Raw genomic sequence first — 20,791 nt, forward strand, 5'->3', positions numbered from 1 at the left:
TAGAAAGTTGTACATTGATTTATAAAATGCCCAATTGACGGTTTTCAACTCTCTTACTATTAACTATTAGTGTTTTTCTGCTCACTGCTGCTGCCCACAAAAAAAAAGCGTAACATGCCTGTTAGTACGCCATGATTGCAAACTGCACAGTACACATCTTAACTTTTTTTCTGACAAGGCAATCTGGTAGAGTTTGATATGCAAAAACCTACCAACCTCCTTAAAAGATATATCACAGGTCCATCTCAAACCGATATGGTAATAAAATCAACAATAACCAAACATTTTTAAGCATTGAAACTCAGCATGTTTCTTGGGGGGCTTGATTTTCTGCGCACATCTTCTTAAATATATTGTTATATAAAGTGAGCTTGCAATTTGATTTCATTGCTTCGGTGCTATACAATAGGCTTCGAGTTATTACAAGGGACTGAACAAACATTGATAATCATCATCATCACCCTCACTACGTCAACTGCACGACAAAAGCCTCTCCCATGTTTAGCCAGTCAACTCGGTCCTGTGCTTGCTGCTGCCACCTTATACCCGCAAACTTCCTAATTTCATATGCCCAACTAACTTTCTGTCTCCCCCTAACCCGCTTGCCTGATGATAGATATAACCTTAAAAGACATGAAGAGAGCAGAGTGGATCAGACAAATAACCGAAGTTAAGGATATCATAGTTGAAATTAAGAGGAAATGGACATGGGCTGGGCATATAGCGTGTAGGCATGATAACCACTGGTCAATAAGTGTAAATTACTGGATTTCCAGAGAAACTTTGATGATGTATTGAGCAAAACATAAGCTTCGTTAAAGCAAGGCTTGAATGTATTAAGAAGCATCCATCTAGTGAGATCGCTTAATTCCCACTCAATAGTAAGTAGAAGTTGATGGCATGAAACTGAATAAAATCTACCTTGCCAGTTGAATTTGTTGCTCAAGTGACACTGAGTGAAGCAGTGGGAAAAAAACACAACACACTTTGAATGACTGATTCTCACCAAAGACAGGTTAAACATGACCAGGACACGCTGGCATAGCTCCTGGGAATGAGAGGATGACGTGGCAAGCTGCTCCAAAAGCTTCAGGATCCCTTCGTCTCTAGATTTTTCGTAGCTGCTGGTACTTTGCCAAGCCGCTAAACCAACAGAACAAATAAACGTTACCTACATAACACATTCTTTTTTGCAGCTATTTATAATTTAAACATTTGTACTAAGCCCATCCCCTTCATTTGCAGTGGCTATGTTTAAATACAGAACTTGTTTATGCCAGTTGTGCCAACTTGTGCTGAAAAAGAAGCAATATACATTGCTGACTGGATGAACTTCGTGAACTTTCTCCATGGTCAATATGTCTTGACTTAAGTCAGTGTGATGTGTATGACTGTAATACATCACTTCGGTGAAAACAATGCAATGTTCCATGAGTTGCTTAGCGCACAGTTGTCAAGAACAGCAGTTCTCAGCCATAAATTTGTCGCGGACCCCTTGTGAACTGGTGGAAGTGATGGGGGACTCTTTGCAGTGGAAGGAACGGAGGGGGAGTACGTATGTAAATTAACACAACTAGATTGTGAAAGATGTGCCTTTTAGTGTTACCAAAAACATCAAACAAACGTGCCACATCGCTTCGTTTTGTAAAAAAAATGGTAAAAAAAAGTGGGTGAGAGTTTCGCAGATAATAAAAATGGCTTCGCGGACCACTGTTTGAGAACCACTGTTCCAAAACAAAAGTTGGGGTACTACTTTTTTTGTCTCGAAATGAATGCAATCAAAAACTACATGTACACACATTTGGAGCCTACGATGCGATTCTGTTTATGTTAAAATGGAATGTGACTGAGAGCATAATAATTAAATATTGAATGACATGCTATTTACAAGTAATGACAAACACACGAAACAACACTTTGATTCATTTTATTTTTTTCTGAATGTAATAATGAGTGCCTTGCAATTATGCAATGTGAATTTGACACATTCATAGACAGTGCATCATAATTTGTGCCTGAAAGGGCTGTTCACAGAAAATGTTTTCTCTGGTAGAGTAGAAACATGGTATTCAGTGAATTAACAGTATGCATCAGGATGTCTAAATGCATGCCTGCCTACTCAATGCTTTTAGCCACTGATGAATGATGGTGACAGTAGAGCATCAGAAAAGTGGTCATGCTAAGAGGACTACAATGCAGCTGCTACTATTGTGGGTGAACGTAAACTGATGGGGGTCATTCTATGCCCAACGTCCCAGCCATTTTGGCGACCATTTCAAATGTACATGAAAAAAATATACTTTAGAAAGAAAAATTTTAATGTCGCGTTAGAATTGCTGAAATGCTTTAGAGAGAAAATGTTTTACGCCATATTGGAGTCTTCCAGACTTCGCAAAATGACGCCCAAGTGTGGTTTGATAGAAAAATTATTAGTACCATTTTTTTGTTCCGATTAGTTTAGATATTAATCAAAGACACTTGGCTAAGGTGTTTGAAGTTCAACAAAAGCATTTAAATTTTTCTCCCATATATGCCTCTAGAAATTTTGCCGCAATATTCCATGTTTGCATTTTTTCGCTTATAATATTGCACTTTGTGTGAATGTTTGACTAATAAATACTTCCTCAAAAGAAGGTATGTTCTGCATTAAAAGTATGTTCAGGCCAATGTTGTATTTAAATTTTACAAGAAAAAAATTGGAAATTCAAGAAAATCGCCATTTTTATTGAGAGTGAGGTATAATTTACATGATGTGATGCTCCAATAAAAATAAGCTTGATACTTCAATTAATAACAAATATATTATTCTTCTTATGTACAAGTTTTATCATTAATGAAAACTAATAGACAATAACAGCAAGCAAGGTATAGGGGATGTTATAAGAAGTAATTGTAATATAAATGAGAAGAAAGAAAAGCTGGACAAAAAGATAACTTGCGACCAGTAGGATCTGAACCTGCGACCTTCAAATAACGCGTCCGATGCTCTGAGTTCTCATCGGGCAACTGAAGAAATTTCATGATTGTATTGAGCAAAATATTAGCTTCGTTAAATCAAGGTTTGAAGTTTTATCATTAGAATTTCTGTTTTAAAGACGAAAGTAATTTCCAAGGTTGCCCATCGATCGCAATAGAGAAACTTCAATGAGGAGATTGCTGTATGACCAAATGGGAAGGTAGCCACAAATATGGAATTTCAAAAATTACTTTCCTCCCTTCCTTAAAATGAATCGTTTATTGATAAAACTTGCCACGCAGAAACAACTTATTTTCAATATATGGAAGTATAGAGATAACTTTGATAGGGGTGCCACATAGTGTAAATAGCGTTTTAATGAAGACGAAAATGATGATTTTCTCAAAAGCTTTTTCTCTCCTAAAATTTATAAACATAAATGGTCTGAAAATATTTGTAACTCAAAATATACTTTGTGTAGAGCAACCATTTATTACAACGTATTATAAACATTCATACGTCATGGACAATTATAAGGAAAAAAATTCTATGATAGAATATCTTGGCAGAATTTCTAGAGGTGTCGTATGTGGCAGACACACCTTAGACAAGCACTTTTGCATAATATCCAAACCAAATTTGGCATTGAAATAAGAAATGATACTCTCAGAATAATCTTTCTGACAAACCACACTCAGGCAACATTCTGCAAAGTTCAGAAGACTTTCGCATGGCGCAAATGTTTTTGCTCTCTAAAATACTCCTGCAAAAAAAAAACTGGCAGATCCCACGAACAGTGGGAATCGATGATATGCGAAGCAGGAATGTCGAAAGTTGATATGTCACTTTTAAATCAGCACAACGTTAAGTGGTGGATGTAAATAATGCGCTACATGACAGTGTCATGATTAACGTGTTTGAATGTGTCCTTTACCTTCGTCATCTATTCCCGTCACGTGATACCAAATTTAGTATATGCGGAGCTAGCGAAACGGCCGCGAGCACACTTTGAGCGTGGTATGTTGTCATGTTCTTACATGACACGCGTGTCAGAATTATCATGTTTGCACCAGTCATATACCTTCATCTATTGACGTCACGCAACACCAAATTTGGTGTATGTGGAGATAGCGAAACGGCCGCGAACGCATCATGAAGGGCCCAATATACTCCAATGTAGCGTTGACGCACGTGCATGCTGGGCACAGCGATGCTATAGGTTAGCAGAACGTGAGAACTCTATAGTTAGACGCCAGGTGCGACCAGCGTCCGTTGGCACGGCCCGACGACAACCGGCGTGGAATGCAACATGCTGCATTTCACACCCACTACGTTACCAAATAGCACTGCGTCTGGCTCTTTTCGTGAAGGAGGGACGCTGGACGTGCTGAAACATGCATGCGTCAAAGCAACGCAGTGCGGCGCGCGCCTGCAAGTATATGGCAGGAACGGCGCCTAGCGTGGCAACGCCGGCGTGACGTGACAAAATGAACGCCAGCGAGCACGCGCACCGTGCCACGTTGAAATGTATGGCACCTTGACTGTGGCATGTAGTCATGTTCTCACATGACACGCATCTGGTGATTATCATGTTTGCACCAGTCACATACCTTCGACATCCATTCACGCCACGTAATATAAAATTTGGCATATGTGAAGCTGGCAATACAGCCGCGAGCGCATCATGAGTGTGGCATGTACTCACATTGTTACATGACACGCATGTCGTGATTATCATGTTTGGATGTGTCATTTGCCTATGTCATCCGTTCACGTCGCGTAATATCGAATTAGGTACATGTGAAGCTAGCGATGTGGCCGTGAGCGCATCATGAGCATAGAATGTAGTCATGCTGTTACATGACACGCATCTCATGTTGATAATACTTGCACCAGTATCATGACTTCGTGATCCATTCACGTCCCGCAATACCGAATTTGGTATAAGTGAAGCTAGTGAAACGGCCACCAGTGCATTCTGAGCGTGGCATGTAGTAATGTTTTTACATGACACGCATCTCAAAATTATCATGTTTGTGCCAGTTACATACCTTCGTCATCCATTCACGTACCGTAGTACCGATTTTGGTATAAGTGACGATAGCGAAACAGCCACGAGCGCATCATGAGTGTAGCATGTAGTCATGTTGTTACGTGATACGCATGTCATGATTTTCTTGTTATGTTCTGTTGCTTGTGTTTGCCATGCAATCATGTCATGCCATACCAGTTTTGCAACATGCCATGTGAACGAAACCACCACAAGAGTGGCATGACCATGAAATATATATCATGACATTCATGACAAACATGTCATAATTTTCATGTTATGACTAGTCAAACATGTTCTTCATACAGTGATCAAATGCCATACCAAGTTTGGTATCGATACCATTATTGAAACGGCCAGGAGAGCTAAAATTCGTAGGCGGCTAGATAGATAGATAGATACGCACAAAGAAGTATATTGCATTGTCACATAATTGCAGTGTTGATGAAATATCTCAAACATTATCGCCTTGCTTTAAGGGATCACTCTATGTCATTTTAAATCGAAAAGCCATGGGTCAGCTAAGAGAGATCTAAAATGCACCCAGATAATTTATGATCATTGAGACTTTTCTTCCTTGCACCTTCAAATATTAGCACACAGGCATTTCAGCATTTCATGTTCTTCAAAACAAACTGCTACACCCAGGCATCAAACTAGCAGTTTCACACTCATTGGTATAATTTCAATGTGGTTGAGCTGTCATAGAGCAATAGCAATGTTGAAATACTCACGAGAAAGCACAACCATGGAAGTCTTTCTCAGAGGCACCAACAGGGCCTTCCCAACTAGGCTCATGATTTGTTGGTCGACACCATCAGTAGTCAACATTTGCTGTGCTAAGCGTACGCACGTCTGCCAAAGAAAACAGTAATGATTGCAAACAAACGTCACGGCACAGTCAAGTTTGGTGAGGGGGTTGCGTGAGAGAATTTATTTTATAAGCTTACCAATAAGACGTCGAGGTCCGGAGTAGAACTTCCAAAAAGAGACGACAACTGGCAGGCCTTGCGAAATTGGCCTTGCGAAAGAAGCTCATCGATAAGGCTCTTCAATGACTCAATCTCCTGAAAAATAAATAAATAAAAAATTGAAATCAGTTTCGTGCCAGGAAAACCGTCAGATAGTGAAGCTGTAGGTACGCGAGCGCATGAGATCAAGCATTATCATCATCACCACAATAATTTCCCTTTCACGTGACCCACTGCCACTGCCACTATTTACTACTACTACTACTACTACTACTACTACAACTACTACTGCTACTGCTACTACTACTACTAGGACAGCAGAGAGTTGACTAAGATAACTTCACTGTAAAAATTGGCAGATCCCACGTAGAGTGGGAATTGATGATATGCGAAGCACGAATGAGAAATGTTAACATATCACTTTAAAATCAGCACAACATTATGAGGTGGAGGTAAATGATGCCGTACATGACTTTCGTGTCATGATTATCATGTTTGGATGTGTCGTTTACCTTTGTCATTTGTTCACATCACGTGATACCAAATTTAGTATATGTGTTGCTAGCGAAACGGCTGGGAGCACGCTATGAGCATGGTATGTTGTCATGTTTTTACATGACATGCGTTCACATCACGTGATACCAAATTTAGTATATGTGGAGCTAGCAAAACGGCTGCGAGCACGCTATGAGCATGGTATGTTGTCATGTTCCTACATGACATGCGTGTCAGGTTTATCATGTTGGCACCAGTCATATATTTTGTCATCCATTGATGCTACGTAACACCAAATTTGGTATATGTGGAGCTAGCTAAACAGCCGTGAGCGCATCATGAAGGGCACAATACAGTAAAAGCTCGTTAATTTGGATTTCACGGGACCGGAAAAACTGTCCGAATTAACCAAATGCAGAATTAACGAATGAACAGGAAAAACAACATTTAAAATCAAGCTGCAGAAGCATACCTTTATTTGTTGAAGTATTTTGCAATTGTCGTCTGCATTTTCACGCAGATTCCGGCTGACATCACAATTTTTCTTAACTGTCCGAAATGGCCAACAGCACGCAAGCAGTCGGGAGTGTTCAGGCAAGCGTCCTCTAATATTAACAGCGCCTACGAGACTTCCCGTGAGATGCGATGAGGTCGCGGCTGTATCTCCTTGCATGATTCTTCGTCGTAATCGTGGTCTTCATGGGCGCCCGTCACATCATTAATAATCTCTTGATCGGTCAGGAGACCACTCGTGGCAACACCATGATCAATCGCGATGTAGTCCTGAAAGGTCACATCTGTGGGAAGGACAGCATCGAAAGTCGGGCAGTCATAATCGGTGGACTCGGCTGGCACCTCCTCGATGCCATCGTCAGCCACTGCTACATGCTCGGGCCTCACGAAACCGCTGTGCCGAAAACAGTAGGCGATGACTTGCGGTGGAGTGTTTTTCCACACGTGGGCGGTGATGTGCACTGCGCCGAGTAAGTCCACTTGATACAACTTTCCAGCTTCTGAGCATAGGATCATTCGCTCTAGCAGGTGCTTGCGGTACTTCGACTTCACGTAGTGAATGATACCCTGGTCTATCGGCTGAAGAGCAGACGTAGTGTTGGGCGGCAAAAAAAACTACTTTGATGCTCTTCAGTTCGACTGTACAGTTATGGGCACTGCAGTTGTCAACAACCATAATTATCTTGCGGTCCTTCGACGTGAGTGCCGCTCCAACTGCTGCAACCAGCAGCGAAAAATGTCCGATGTCATCCACGCCTTCCTGTTCGCTGTGTACTCGACAGGAAGGCTTTTGACGTTCTTAAAACAACGTGGCTTAAGCGCCTTCCCGATGACAAGTAGTGGCAAGCGCTCCGTGCCAGCCTTACTGGCGGCAAGAAGCACAGTTATCCCTTTGCTTGCACTTCTTGCCACCAATGCACGCGTCCCCTTTGAAAGTCACCGTCTTGTCGGGCAGAGCTCTGAAAAATAGAGCAGTTTCATCTGCATTGAACACGTCACGTGGTTCATATGCGGCGATGTGCTCCAGCAGCTTCACATTTCTCCACTCGGTGGTCACGCTTTCGTCAACACTGGCCTTTTCGCCACACACACTCCTGAAGACAAGTTCGTGTCTCTCTCGAAACCTCGCAAACCACCCTTCTGACGCTTTGAACGATTCAATGTTCATCATTACAGCATACTTCTCACCTTGAGCCATGATGAGAGGTCTGCTCAAAGACAGATGCGCGTTGCGACAGTCAGTAATCCACTGGAGCAAAGCTTCTTCGAGCTGGGGATGAGCTGCGGTTCGCAACCGCTTTCTAGAGGCATGAAACTTCTCGCTTTCGAAGGCTTGTCGAATCTGTTGTTCATTTTTCACGTACGTTCCCAACGTGCTCCGCTTCACATTGTACTTGGTCATACCCTGCTGTCGCGATTCACCGTTCTTCAGTGCTTCTGAAATTTCCACTTTAGTCGCCAAGTTCTTCGCGTCGTAGTTCTGCCGCTTTTTTGGCGCTGCCATCACTGTAGCGCACGATGGTGGCGGCATGCAAATACGGTCACAATGGAAGAAAAAGAGAACTCCGCAAGAAGAGATGGTTCCGACACGACAACACAAGGGAAAATGGCGTCGGAGGCGCTGAGAGGAGAAGAAAGAAGACGCCGACGTTCAGTGACGCTGCGATCGCCCCCACTAGTTGATGATGATGGCGATGCCACTCAGGTTTCGGTTTTACTCCCGTGGTGCCAGCGCTGCTTTATCACACTTTTTAGTAGCAGCAGCCGTCAGAATTTGTCCGAATTAAGCGGTGCGGAGCCGAATTCCGACGAAATAACGAAGGTTTGGTCCCATAGATTAACATGCACTTTGGCTGGGACCAATAGAGCCGTCCGAATTATCCGAATTTCTGTATTAACGGGTGTTGAATTAACGAGCTTTTACTGTATACTCCAATGTAGCGTTGGAGCGCGTGTACATTGGGAACAGCGACGCTACTTTATCAAAACGCGAGCACTCTATAGTCTGATGCTGAGCGCGACCAGCGTCCGTCAGCGTGGCCTGATGGCAACCGGCGCGAAATGCGACGTGCTGCATTTCGCGCCAATGCTTTACCGAAACAGCAGTGCATCTCCCTCTTTTCGTGACGGAGAGACACTGGATGCGCTGAAACGATGCGTCAAAGCAACGCAGCGCAGTGCGCGCCTGCAAGTATATAACAGGACCAGTACCTGGCGTGGCAACGCCGGCATGACGTGCCGAAACGAACGCCGACACGCACGTGCGCCATGTCACGTCTATGTATTGAAGCCTTGACTGTGGCATGTAGTCATGTTCTCACATGACACACATCTCGTGATTATCATGTTTGCACCAGTCACATACCTTTATCATCCATAGGCGTCACGTAATACCTAATTTGGAATATGTGAAGTTGGCGAAACGGCCACGAACGCATCATCAGTGTGACAGGTAGTCATGTTGTTACATGACCCGCATGTCATGATTTTCATGCTAGGGTCTGTCGCTTGTGTTCGCCATGCAATCATGCCATACCATCCTAGTTTTGCAACATGTCATGTGAAAGAAACCACCGCAAGAGCTGCAGGACCATGAAATATAAATCATGACATTCATGACATACATGTCATAATTTTCTTCTTATGACTACACAAATATGTTCTTCATACAGTCATGTTATGCCATACCAAATTTAGTATCAATACCATTATTAAAACGGCCAGGAGAGCTAAAAGTCGTAGGCGGCTGGCTGGCTAGATATATTGGTCGATCGACAGACAGACAGACAGACAGACAGACAGACAGACAGACAGACAGACAGACAGACAGACAGACAGATTCAGAACCATGATACAATTATGAGAGGTGCCATAGTGGAGGGCTTCAAAAATTTCTACCATCTGGTGTTCCTGAATGCTCAATGACATAGCACAGCACATGGACCCCTACCATTTTGCCTCCATAAAAATGCGCCTGCCGCGACCAGTATCGAACCCGCTACCTTTGGGTCAGCAGTCGAAGACCGCATCCATCTCTACACCACCTCAACGGACAACTCATCAAACAAGAAGTGTTCAAACCACCAATGTCTTCTAAAAACTTTTGTTGTGGCTACTACAGGTTTGTTCTATTACACATGTAGTGAAGAGGAATGCCCACTACTGCAGCGACATCGACACGTGGGCGCGAGGCACGAGCGAGGACTGCCTGGTTGCTGCTGCGACGCTGCCCGTATACTCGGCCTGCTCTTGCTGCTTCGGTACCGACGCCGCTACCGCTGTTTACCTTGCATTTACATTATATTTTGGTGGAGGTGCTGCGGTCTTCCCCAGTCCTGGAACTGCGTAGCCGAAAGCTGCAGTTCTGCAGTCCGTCATGCCTGACGACGCTGTCTTCACACCCCCACCGGCTTCGCCACGCAGGAGCTGTCCCGGTGCACAGCTCTTGCGAGAACCCGACATCTTCAGCGGCACCGACGAGAAAGACGTTGAGGATTGGCTGGAATCGTATGAACGAGCCAGCGCTACTAACAAATGGGACGATCCCACAAAGCTTGGCACCGTGATGTTTTATTTAACGGATGTTGCCAAGCTGTGGTACAGAAACCATGAGGCGGATATCCCCACCTGGACTACCTTCAAAACCTGCATCGCAGATGTTTTCGGACGCCCTGGTGTGCGCAAACTTCGCGCAGAACAACGCCTACGAGGCCGGTCCCAACAAACTGGTGAGACATTCACCAGCTACATAGAGGACATCCTTGACCTCTGCCGGCGTGTCGACCGGTCGATGGCAGAAACTGACAAGGTGCGACATATCATGAAAGGCATTTCCGACGACGCCTTTCAAATGCTGCTCTCCAAGAACCCTGTCACTGTCTCTGAGGTCATTGAGTTGTGTCAGAGTTTCGACGAGCTGCAACGACAGCGTCTCCTCACTCGACGCCCTGACGTCCCGGATGACACCCTCTCCAGCCTGACCACCACATCTGACCTCCAGTCGCTGCTATCGCAGATTAAGGAGTTTGTTCGTGCTGAGGTCGCTCGTCAGCTATCGCTGCTATCAACAGCCGGCCAACCAGCGTCACCTCTGCCAGCAAACATTCGCCAGGTCATCCAGGAGCAAGTTTGCGCGGCTCTGCCATCTGCCCGTGACACTTCACCCTTGCCGAGCCCTGTTGCCTGTGCCGAGGTAAATGCACCTCTAAGCTATGCTGAAGTAGCGGCTCGACCACCTCTTCAGACTTTTACGTCACTTCCCTCAGCCGTGCCGCTCCGACCCACTCCTCGGTTCGCTCAGCCAAGGTCCGTCCAGAGTAGTGGACAATGGCGTACACTCGACAATCGCCCAATATGCTTTGCCTGTGGGCTACCTGGCCACATAGCGCGATACCGCCGTCGGCGCGTTCCTGTCTACCGACAGAGCTACGACCAGACCTTCGAACCTGCCCTTTATGTGCCACCGCGCCGTTCGTTCACAGGCTCTCAGCCACCCGACCAGATGTCATCATACGCCGACCACCGCCCTCCTGTTAACCGCCGCTCGCCATCACCTCGACGCCGCTCGCCATCGCCGATGCGTCGTCGTCCTTCATCGCCGGAGCGGGAAAACTAATTGCCGCAGTTCCGGAGGCAGGAACTGCGTCGCCAGCGAAAAGACCAAGACCTCTCACTTCACCAACGAATGTTCTGGACGTACATGTGGACGGCGTCGCTGCACTCGCTCTTGTCGACACTGGTGCCGCAGTTTCAGTGATAAGTGCTAGACTCTGCCGCTCGCTGAAAAAAGTTATGACGCCACTAGCTAGTATATCACTTCGTACAGCCAGCGCAGATCACGTCACACCGGCCGCTGCTTGTACTGCTCGCATCGCGATTGATGGCCTCATTTATGTCGTTGAATTGCTAGTGTTGGATTCCTGCTCCCATGACCTCATTTTGGGCTGGGATTTTCTCTCCGCTAATAAGGCCGTCATCGATTGCTCGCGCGCTGAGGTGGCATTTGAAGTGTTTGACGACGCTCCATTATATGATGCTCATGAAACCGGGGACAAACTATTTGTTGCTGAAGACGTCATCATACCGCCGCACTCTTTTGACCTTACCATGGTGTCTTGCAACTCTCTCGCGGAGTCTAGTGCCCTTTTCACGCCATCTGCTCTTTTCGTTCGTCGCAAGTGTTCGCCGCTACCTTATGCCCTTCTAGAACTTCATGACGGCGTCAGTAGACTACTCATTTCGAACCTGTTGTCATGTCCTGTAACACTACTTCGGGGTGAGTGCGTCGGGCGTGTTTACAGTCTCGACCCTTCTGCAATTATCGACATGCCGGCTGGTCCTTCCGCCGAACACGAAGTCGCCGGAGTGACCTGTGCCTCTTCGCCGCAGACTACTAGGCCGGACGTACTGAGCAGCTCCATCGCCGACACGTTAACCGTTTCGCAACGTGCTCAGCTTTTACGACTACTGAACAAGTACCGTTATTCCTTCGACTGCCAGCATACTCCCCTCGGCCGCACGTCAGCCGTGTGTCACCGCATCAACACGGGTACCAATGCGCCATTGCGTCAAAGACCCTATCGCGTGTCCGCAGCCGAGCGCCAGGTTATCGATGACCAAGTAGCTGACATGCTCAAGCGTGGCGTCATCCAGCCTTCGAACAGCCCCTGGGCATCTCCAGTCGTTCTCGTTAAGAAGAAGGACGGGTCAATTCGCTTCTGTGTTGACTACCGTCGTCTTAACAAAATAACTCAAAAGGACGTTTACCCGTTACCGAGAATCGACGATGCCCTTGACTGCCTCCAAGGTGCGGAGTTCTTCTCTTCTATTGACTTACGGAGTGGCTACTGGCAAGTCCCTCTGGCACCTGAAGATCAGCCTAAGACGGCCTTTGTCACACCTGATGGCCTTTACGAATTCTGTGTCATGCCTTTTGGTCTTTGCAACGCACCCGCAACATTCGAGCGGATGATGGACAATCTTTTGCGTGGCCTGAAGTGGAAAACATGCCTGTGCTACTTGGATGACGTGATTATATTTTCCCCGGATTTTCCAACGCATCTCCGCAGGCTAGATGAAGTGCTGCAGTGCCTAACTGACGCCGGCCTTCAGCTCAACCTTAAGAAATGCCGCTTCGGCGCAAGTCAGCTCACCATCCTCGGTCATGTTGTATCTAAAGAGGGTATTCTTCCTGACAAAGCCAAGCTTCGGGCAGTTGCAGAGTTCCCTAAACCTGCGTCTCTGAAGGATCTGCGCAGCTTTCTTGGCCTCTGCTCGTATTTCCGCCGCTTCATTCGGAATTTTGCTATGATCACCGCCCCCTTGACTGAACTTCTACGCAGTGACTCGAAAAGTTACGCTTGGTCACCCACCTGTGACGATGCTTTCGAAAAGTTGCGCCGTCTGTTAACCTCGCCACCAATCTTGCGCCATTTCGACCCGACTGCTCCGACGGAGGTACACACCGATGCCAGCGGTGTTGGACTCGGCGCCGTGCTCGCGCAGCGTAAATCGGGATTCCAGGAGTACGTAGTCGCATACGCAAGCCGTACCCTCACCAAAGCGGAGAAGAACTATTCTGTGACAGAGAAGGAGTGTCTGGCAATTATATGGGCTCTAGGTAAATTTAGACCGTACCTATATGGTCGCCCTTTCGACGTAGTCACCGATCACCATGCGCTTTGTTGGTTATCCACATTGAAGGACCCCTCCGGCCGTTTAGCTCGCTGGGCTTTGCGGTTGCAAGAGTTCGACATGCGTGTTGTCTACAGGTCTGGCCGACGTCACACTGATGCCGACGCTTTATCACGCGCACCTATGTCCGCTGAAAGCTCTGCATGTTTATCTGCCGTGGACGAAATGGTTGCGTTCCCAGATAACTGTGACATGGCGTCTGAGCAACGCAAGGACGACTGGATCAGCTCTCTTCTGCGATTCCTTTCAGATCCTTCGACTACTCCATCTTCTCGAACGTTGCGCCGTCAAGCGGCTCACTTTGAGGTCCGCGATGGCCTCCTTTATCGCAGGAATTACAAGTCTGAGGGCCGAAAGTGGCTACTTGTCATACCTCGCCATCTTCGTGCTGCAATATGTTCAGCTTTCCACGCTGACCCTCAGTGCGCACATGCGGGCATCTTTACAAAATCCAGGATAATGTCAGCATGGCCGATGCTCTTCCTTTTTTGGCTGCAGGTTGCATCGGCCCACTTAACTCGATAAGTGACCATGATTTCATGCATGTTGCCGACACGCAGCTTTTTCGACTACCTCGACTATGGCGGCCAGCCCTCTTTTTTATTGTGAGCAACAGGTGACAGTGATGGGCAGCTTTTGGAAAGCTGGAAGGGACAAGCCGCGTTGACTTGCGCAGAATTTGCTCCTTCTTACCTACAGAATGGGGAGCGTGGGCTACCTGTGCAACGTGGGTTCACCTGATCCCCGCGTCACCCCCCATACAGCACACTCATGTGACCCTTTTCATGTCTCAATGCACGCCTGGTAAGCGTCCCCCTAGCATCCTCCCCTCACTTCCACAGCATGCCATTGACACACTCGGCTTAGGATTGGCGGGTTGGATGGGAGACAAGCACGTGATGTCAGTAGTGCGTAGAAAAGCTGAATAAAATCCAAACATCTACCTGAAGTGAATCATAACAAGTGGGTGAAGCTCTGGGGATCGTTCTTACAGTAAATTACCTGTGACACTGCCCACTCGCACATGTAGATGAGTGACAATGCGTGTGTACAGTATGGACAATGTGTTTTTAACATTGAGCTGCCACTTTTCGTGGTACAACTCCAGGGTAGCAGCCCATTGTTGGCGTTGCACCTTTGCCGTTGCTTCGTGAGATCTCGCCTACGTAGCACCTTGTTGTCTGTGTTGACGTGGCCTTTTGCGGGCGAGCGTACATTCATGTTCGTTTTCATTCATAGCAGAAAGAGAATGTGTGGTTTAGAAAGCGCTTATTCTCTGTCGTCATCAGCGTCACTATCACCATGAGCACACATTACGGACAAGTCTAGAACCTAAGGTGCTTTGCCTGTAAAATTAATTACTGTGAAAAGAAAAAAAATTGCAGAAGTACTCACCAGTGGGTCGGTCAACGTTTCGCAGACACCAGGGCTTGGTGGTGACGGCATCACCAGAGGCCCTCCACCACCGGCACCTTCTAGTTGTGGCCTGCTTCCACTGCGTATGCACCAGAGCCACACTCTGGCCTCCCAGTGCTCAGCCTGTGGAGACGGCCATGCAGGACTTGCCTGCAGCCAGCGCAGAGCGATACGACCAACGTAGTGGCGCTCCTCATCTGTGGCCAGCATTTCTGTTTTGCTCTGCACAGAGGACACCAACTTTATTGAGGCTTAAAGTGAAAATGCAGGCAACACAACCTCAAACATGGTGCAATAGCGGCTGTTGATACTGTGCTGTGGCTACAAAAAAGAACCACAGCACTGCAATATGCAATGCATAGACATTAAAATGAAACGAGTGCAACTACAGATTGAGTAGAGTCACACGAAGCACGCACTATGTGATAGAAAGAAACCTAAATATCATGTTTTAAAATGAATTAAGTGCATCTTACATACCTGCTGCACCACTTGGCTGTATTAGCTAATCTCAACTAAAGGTGCAGTATTAGTAGCAGTCAGTGTGTACTAAAGACAAGCCTCACATCATGCATTATATCAAATCACTGCATTTCTTTTTTATAAATTCCAATGGAATTTTTTCAGCCCAATATCCCACAGCAGCAAAGATAATTATAAATGGACCTTTCTTGCTCAATTATTTGTGCTCATTCACTACAGCAGCAACAACAGAATACACCACAACTTCGCAGACCCAGATGCTGCAACAACTAACTGCAGCAGGCCAGTTAATGTTTACACTCATAAGCAACAGGTCTACTATCAACAATTTACTATTCCTTAAAAGTCATTGCTCTATAACATTACAAACCTAGAATCATTGTGTTGTCAGACGAATAGACCTAATAAACTAGCTCGAATCCACATGTTGTTCAGTTAAGGGGCTACAAAGTCACTTAAAAGAAGGAATTGAAAATAAGATGAGTTGACTGTTTTTTGTGACGAATAAAACACTTGAAAAACTTCTTTATACATTTATTAATGTTCCCACAACAGTAACACAACATAACTAGCATAATCTCAGGACACCAGTGTAAACAACTTCATGCAATCAGTCACGTGACAAAATCAGGCCAAACGCTCAGAAAACAAAGAGCAAATGAGATACCTTGAGAAATGAGTATGCCATGGTGGCATCTACTTCACAATCCTTCAGCACCTTATCACAATCATCCCAGAAGGTAATGTCTGTTGCTCCTCGCAGGGCATCAAAACGAAGCTCAAGCTAGAAAACAAAAAAAGTAAATTAATCTATCCAGAAGTATAAGCAAGAGACCGTTAGAAATTCAGCTCTCTGTGCATTACACTGAAAGCTGCTAGAAATGCAAACTGCATAGACACTTCAAACACTTGCCACCTAATTGCAGTTAATTTCACATAAGCTTACATACATCTTTTCTGCGTGACAGCTATCTCACTGTGAGAGCCAGCTGGATGTAGTTGCGACTGATCAGGCGTGGGCATGTTGCCAGCAGAAACGAAATTCCCCCTGTTACAACTGCACTTAAAAGTTTCAACAAAGTAATTTCTTACAGGTATGGTTGCAGACAATGAAGTAACATAATAGTTTTTTTCATTAATCAAAGAATGCTAATTTAAATGTCACAAATACAAATGATGCCTTTCATTTCAGTTTAGATTTGTGACAAGAGATGTATCACTCTCCTTGATAAATATAGACTACAGCATTATCTACCTCTGTTCTTCCCCTCTTCTTTTATCTAAAAGATGGCATTATTTCGTTAGAAGCAACCATATACATTTTAAAAACTCTAACAATGTAACCTTGCCTTTAATGAGTACAAAGCAATTGCTACAGTTATAGGTTACTGATATAAGAAAGTAACTAGCATAACTAGTAAAAATGAGAAGTTATCGAAAAAGGTTGCTGGTCACTGCTAAAATGTTATTAGTAGCAAGTTACCGCCCAAGACCTAAGGTGACAAAACCGACGACTGCTAGAGTTCTAAATTCTAATGTCCCACTTTACAGTGATAATGAAGTGAGTGCAATTGCGAATACATTCAACTCTCTTTGGCTCAGAAAGTCAGCAGGCATGGATATGTATTCAATATTTAAGTTAGAGAATGGTCATACTGAAACCACAGCCTGAATTCATTCGTGACGAGCTGAGCCCTCACATGCATCAATTTTGAGACTATGATAAGCACACAAGAGAAAGTCATAGTGTATTATAAACTGGTTAATAATCTTATCAGTGGCACTTGCAGAAATATATAAGCCTGCCACTATTATGTATCTGGTTTAAAACTTGTTTTTAATAGCTGGAGCTTGCCAATATCGACAGAACCGGTATATATGGCCCACGGCAGGTCAACAGTTTCAGTATTTTTCCAAGAGTCACCAAAGAAAATAATACGACATGGAAAGCAAGATGCAGTCACACACTGTGCTAAGCTTAAAGCTCATGATGAGAACTGTCATTCGTGTTCACCATGTTTCCTTTCCATCTCTTTTGATTTCCAATGCTGCTATTGCTCAACGAACTGAGCAGTACCAGCGGACCTGACTTTTTGTACTGCTGTGCAGTGCCTACCTGACTGATAGCAACGTCGGCCAACGGCAGCTGTGCCGCTCGTGCCAACTGTAGAGCAGACGCGAAATGGCCCGCCTCGTTGAGTAGTGCAACCAGTGTAGCCACAGCACGAGCGTGTTCTGCAGGAGTTGCCGCCCACAGAAGGGACCAGTCGAAGCCCACATACAGTGATGGGCTCAACGAGGCCAGCAAGGGTGCCAGTTCGATCAGATTACTGACATTGTAGAGGGAGGCACAGTGATGGAGCAGGGCCTCCACGTCCTTGTGCGAGCGACAGAGCGCAAATGAAGCATTAAGCAGCCTTCGCAGTGTCTCCTTCAGCCAAACCCGAGACCCGACACCTGAGCCTAGCGTGCAAGTCGCACTCAGCTGCAATGCAAAACTGTCAATGAGAAAATGACAACTGAAATGGCAATTTAGATCTTATAAAACTGAAGAGTGAATTCCTGAGCCAAGTTCACATGGTCATACAGATATATACAAATTTTTACCCTCGTACTCTGAAACAGGCCCCGAATCGAAGGTTGGAGTCAAGAAGATTGCAACCAGTGAAACTGTTCATGGCACGAAGAGTTTTGCATGCACCGTTTCAACAAAGTTTTGCACAACATCGGCAGCACCACATCATTACTCCTTCCGTTTACATAACCATGTTTTAAGATGTATCCAAGGCCAAAATTTTCTCAAAACATTGCAAGTAGCCCCTTAATAGGCTGCAATATATGTGACTTACTGTAACCAGAGCTATTTAGGCAGCCTTCTGAAGATAACACAGCTGCAGACAATTATTTAAAAGAGTTACCAGAGACATGGCTTTGAAAGCACTCACTGGTGCGTTTTGCATCTTTTAACGTAGTAATAATTCTATTTTATTTTTTTTTCTTACGAAGCTGCTGTCTGAATATTAAGGGCACAGAAAACTACAACACCACCACAAGTCTTACCCTATTGTTATAAATTCACACTACAAGCACGATGTCAATAGCGTGTACATCACTGACAAAACTCATTTTTCTTTCTCCCTTGTTATGAAAAGCTAATCATTAACAGGAACATAAAACAAAAGGCATTCATACGACACCATAATATATAGCTTTTAACAAATAAATAAAATTCAAACAAACCTTTGCAAAGCGAGCTCTCAGGTTCTCGAGTGATGACGCCGACTGCCCCTTGTCACGTTCAAGGAAAAGAAAAATAAGAAGCTCCACCAGGGTGACCAGGATACTTTCCTGCAAGAAAAGATTGCCGGAAATTCGAGACAGTCACTTCAAACAATACAAATACAGGGCAAAAAGAACAGACACATGACCACCATAAGGAATATATGCATCTGTTCCAATTCCTACATTTCCAAGAAAAAACATTAGAATTCGTGCCACTGCTGAGTCATGTGCTCCTGCCTAATTAATGCAAAGTCCATATTTTTATACTGTATTTAGGACAAAAATTTTCCAAAAGCCAAGTGAATTCATGATTCTGAAAGTTTTACTCCAAATTAACTCAACAAACTTATATAAAAATTACAGAGATGTTTTGCCACAAACGAAACGTCTCTAAGTCCACCGATGCCACGCATTCCAAGACAAAACTCTTGAAAATCGCTGGACAACAAGGCATGCATTCAACTTCAACAATGCAACAGCACAGGCTCGGGAACAAACGTGGAAGGAAGCAAAAGTCCTGGAATCGTGGTTCATCTGTCGTGACGAATCGGTGTGCAACAACTGCGGCCCCTTATTGGATTGGAAATTCACAGAAGCATGAGCGACTAGCAGTGGACTGCGTGCATCCTCCACTCAATTTGTGTTAGTGTATACCAAAGAAGCCTCCCACACAGGTAGAAAAACTTGTAGTTTTGTTATACTTTAATATTCTTGTTTATTTAAGCTAGAGTGAATCTTTAAGAATCATGCTTTTTGGATCCCTCTGATCATTTTCAAAGCAGCCTGTGTTGCTCAATGTATAAAACTATAGCAAAACTTTTGTAATTGTTTTACATCTGTATCACAACCATCATATCTCATGAGATGAAAGTGTCATTTATTACACGCAAATGGACAATACAATTTACTGCTAAGAAATCTGAGCAAATTGGTTCAGCACATAAAAAAGTTGTGTAGCAAATTAACTCTCTGCTAGGCATGTGCAAATAATAAATTTTATATTCAAAGCGAATTCACAGCAAATAGTCATCTGGTCAAATAATTCTTAATGGAACTCTAATAGCATATATGGAATATAAAAAATCAATATATATTGAGTTCGAATAGCATATATCTAATATAAAGAAAAATCAGTATATTTGTCACAATCCAACTAACTAGGACAATATTTTACAGTTGAAACAAGGTATGTGCAAATGTCATGCTTTTTGGTTCAAAGGGAAGTGGAAGCTGCTTTGAATACTAGCAGCAGAATCTGATTTTTGTAAGCATGCAAGTGATAAGCTGTAAAACATGTTACAATTTAAAATTAACTATACTTAGAGAATATAAGCTGGTATAATAAGCTTTTGAACTTCAGAAATGATAATCAATGTGAGAGTAATGTGTTCATTTAATGTTGAAGTAGGGGTTTGTAACAGTGTAGATTTCTGAATAGGTGTACTTGCAATGTAGAACCTCCTCCTGGCAGTGAAACCACATTTACAGGGGCTTCCATATGATTTTTATGTTCACTCGTTCCTTTGTAATACTTAAAAACTTCAGATAATTTCAGTTCATGTTGCAGCAAATTCGAATGCTGTAATATTTATTCAGATATTTATGCATGTTTACTCTTTGTAAAATCTGATGGTTAAAGCCTGCTGTACACTTGCTAATAAATTATATATTGTACGATCACCAGACATTTTGCAAGACACAAAACTAACAAGCCACATTGTGCGAGACCATGCATTAGGGTACCTTTACATTCCAAATTGACTGCATTGTTCCACCCCCTTCTGTGTAGCTTGCTGCATTTCACACATTGTAGAATTACCTACAGGATCGACCTATCTTTAACCAAGTGACCATGCTATGTGATGACTCATGATGATGTCACAAATTTTGGCAACCTGTGACATCACATCACAATAAGCCATTCCCTCTCCA

At 44.4% G+C, this 20,791-nt stretch overlaps 1 protein-coding gene across 2 annotated transcripts in view; it reads right to left on the minus strand.

Annotated features, from left to right (window-relative positions):
* Nucleotides 1-20,791, minus strand: part of LOC142804054 (spatacsin) — a 64,465-nt gene that overhangs the window by 11,428 nt on the left and 32,246 nt on the right. For both annotated transcript variants that reach the window (XM_075890574.1, XM_075890569.1), the window contains exons 24-30: nt 18,818-18,925; nt 17,694-18,062; nt 16,245-16,361; nt 15,074-15,316; nt 5,957-6,073; nt 5,741-5,861; nt 1,007-1,143 (exon numbers count right to left, since the gene is read on the minus strand). In XM_075890574.1, the coding sequence (XP_075746689.1) occupies nt 1,007-1,143; nt 5,741-5,861; nt 5,957-6,073; nt 15,074-15,316; nt 16,245-16,361; nt 17,694-18,062; nt 18,818-18,925 (1,212 nt within the window). The remainder of the gene's footprint in view (nt 1-1,006; nt 1,144-5,740; nt 5,862-5,956; nt 6,074-15,073; nt 15,317-16,244; nt 16,362-17,693; nt 18,063-18,817; nt 18,926-20,791) is intronic.

Source organism: Rhipicephalus microplus, chromosome 1 (genome assembly GCF_043290135.1).
Source record: "Rhipicephalus microplus isolate Deutch F79 chromosome 1, USDA_Rmic, whole genome shotgun sequence".
Taxonomy (NCBI): domain Eukaryota; kingdom Metazoa; phylum Arthropoda; class Arachnida; order Ixodida; family Ixodidae; genus Rhipicephalus; species Rhipicephalus microplus.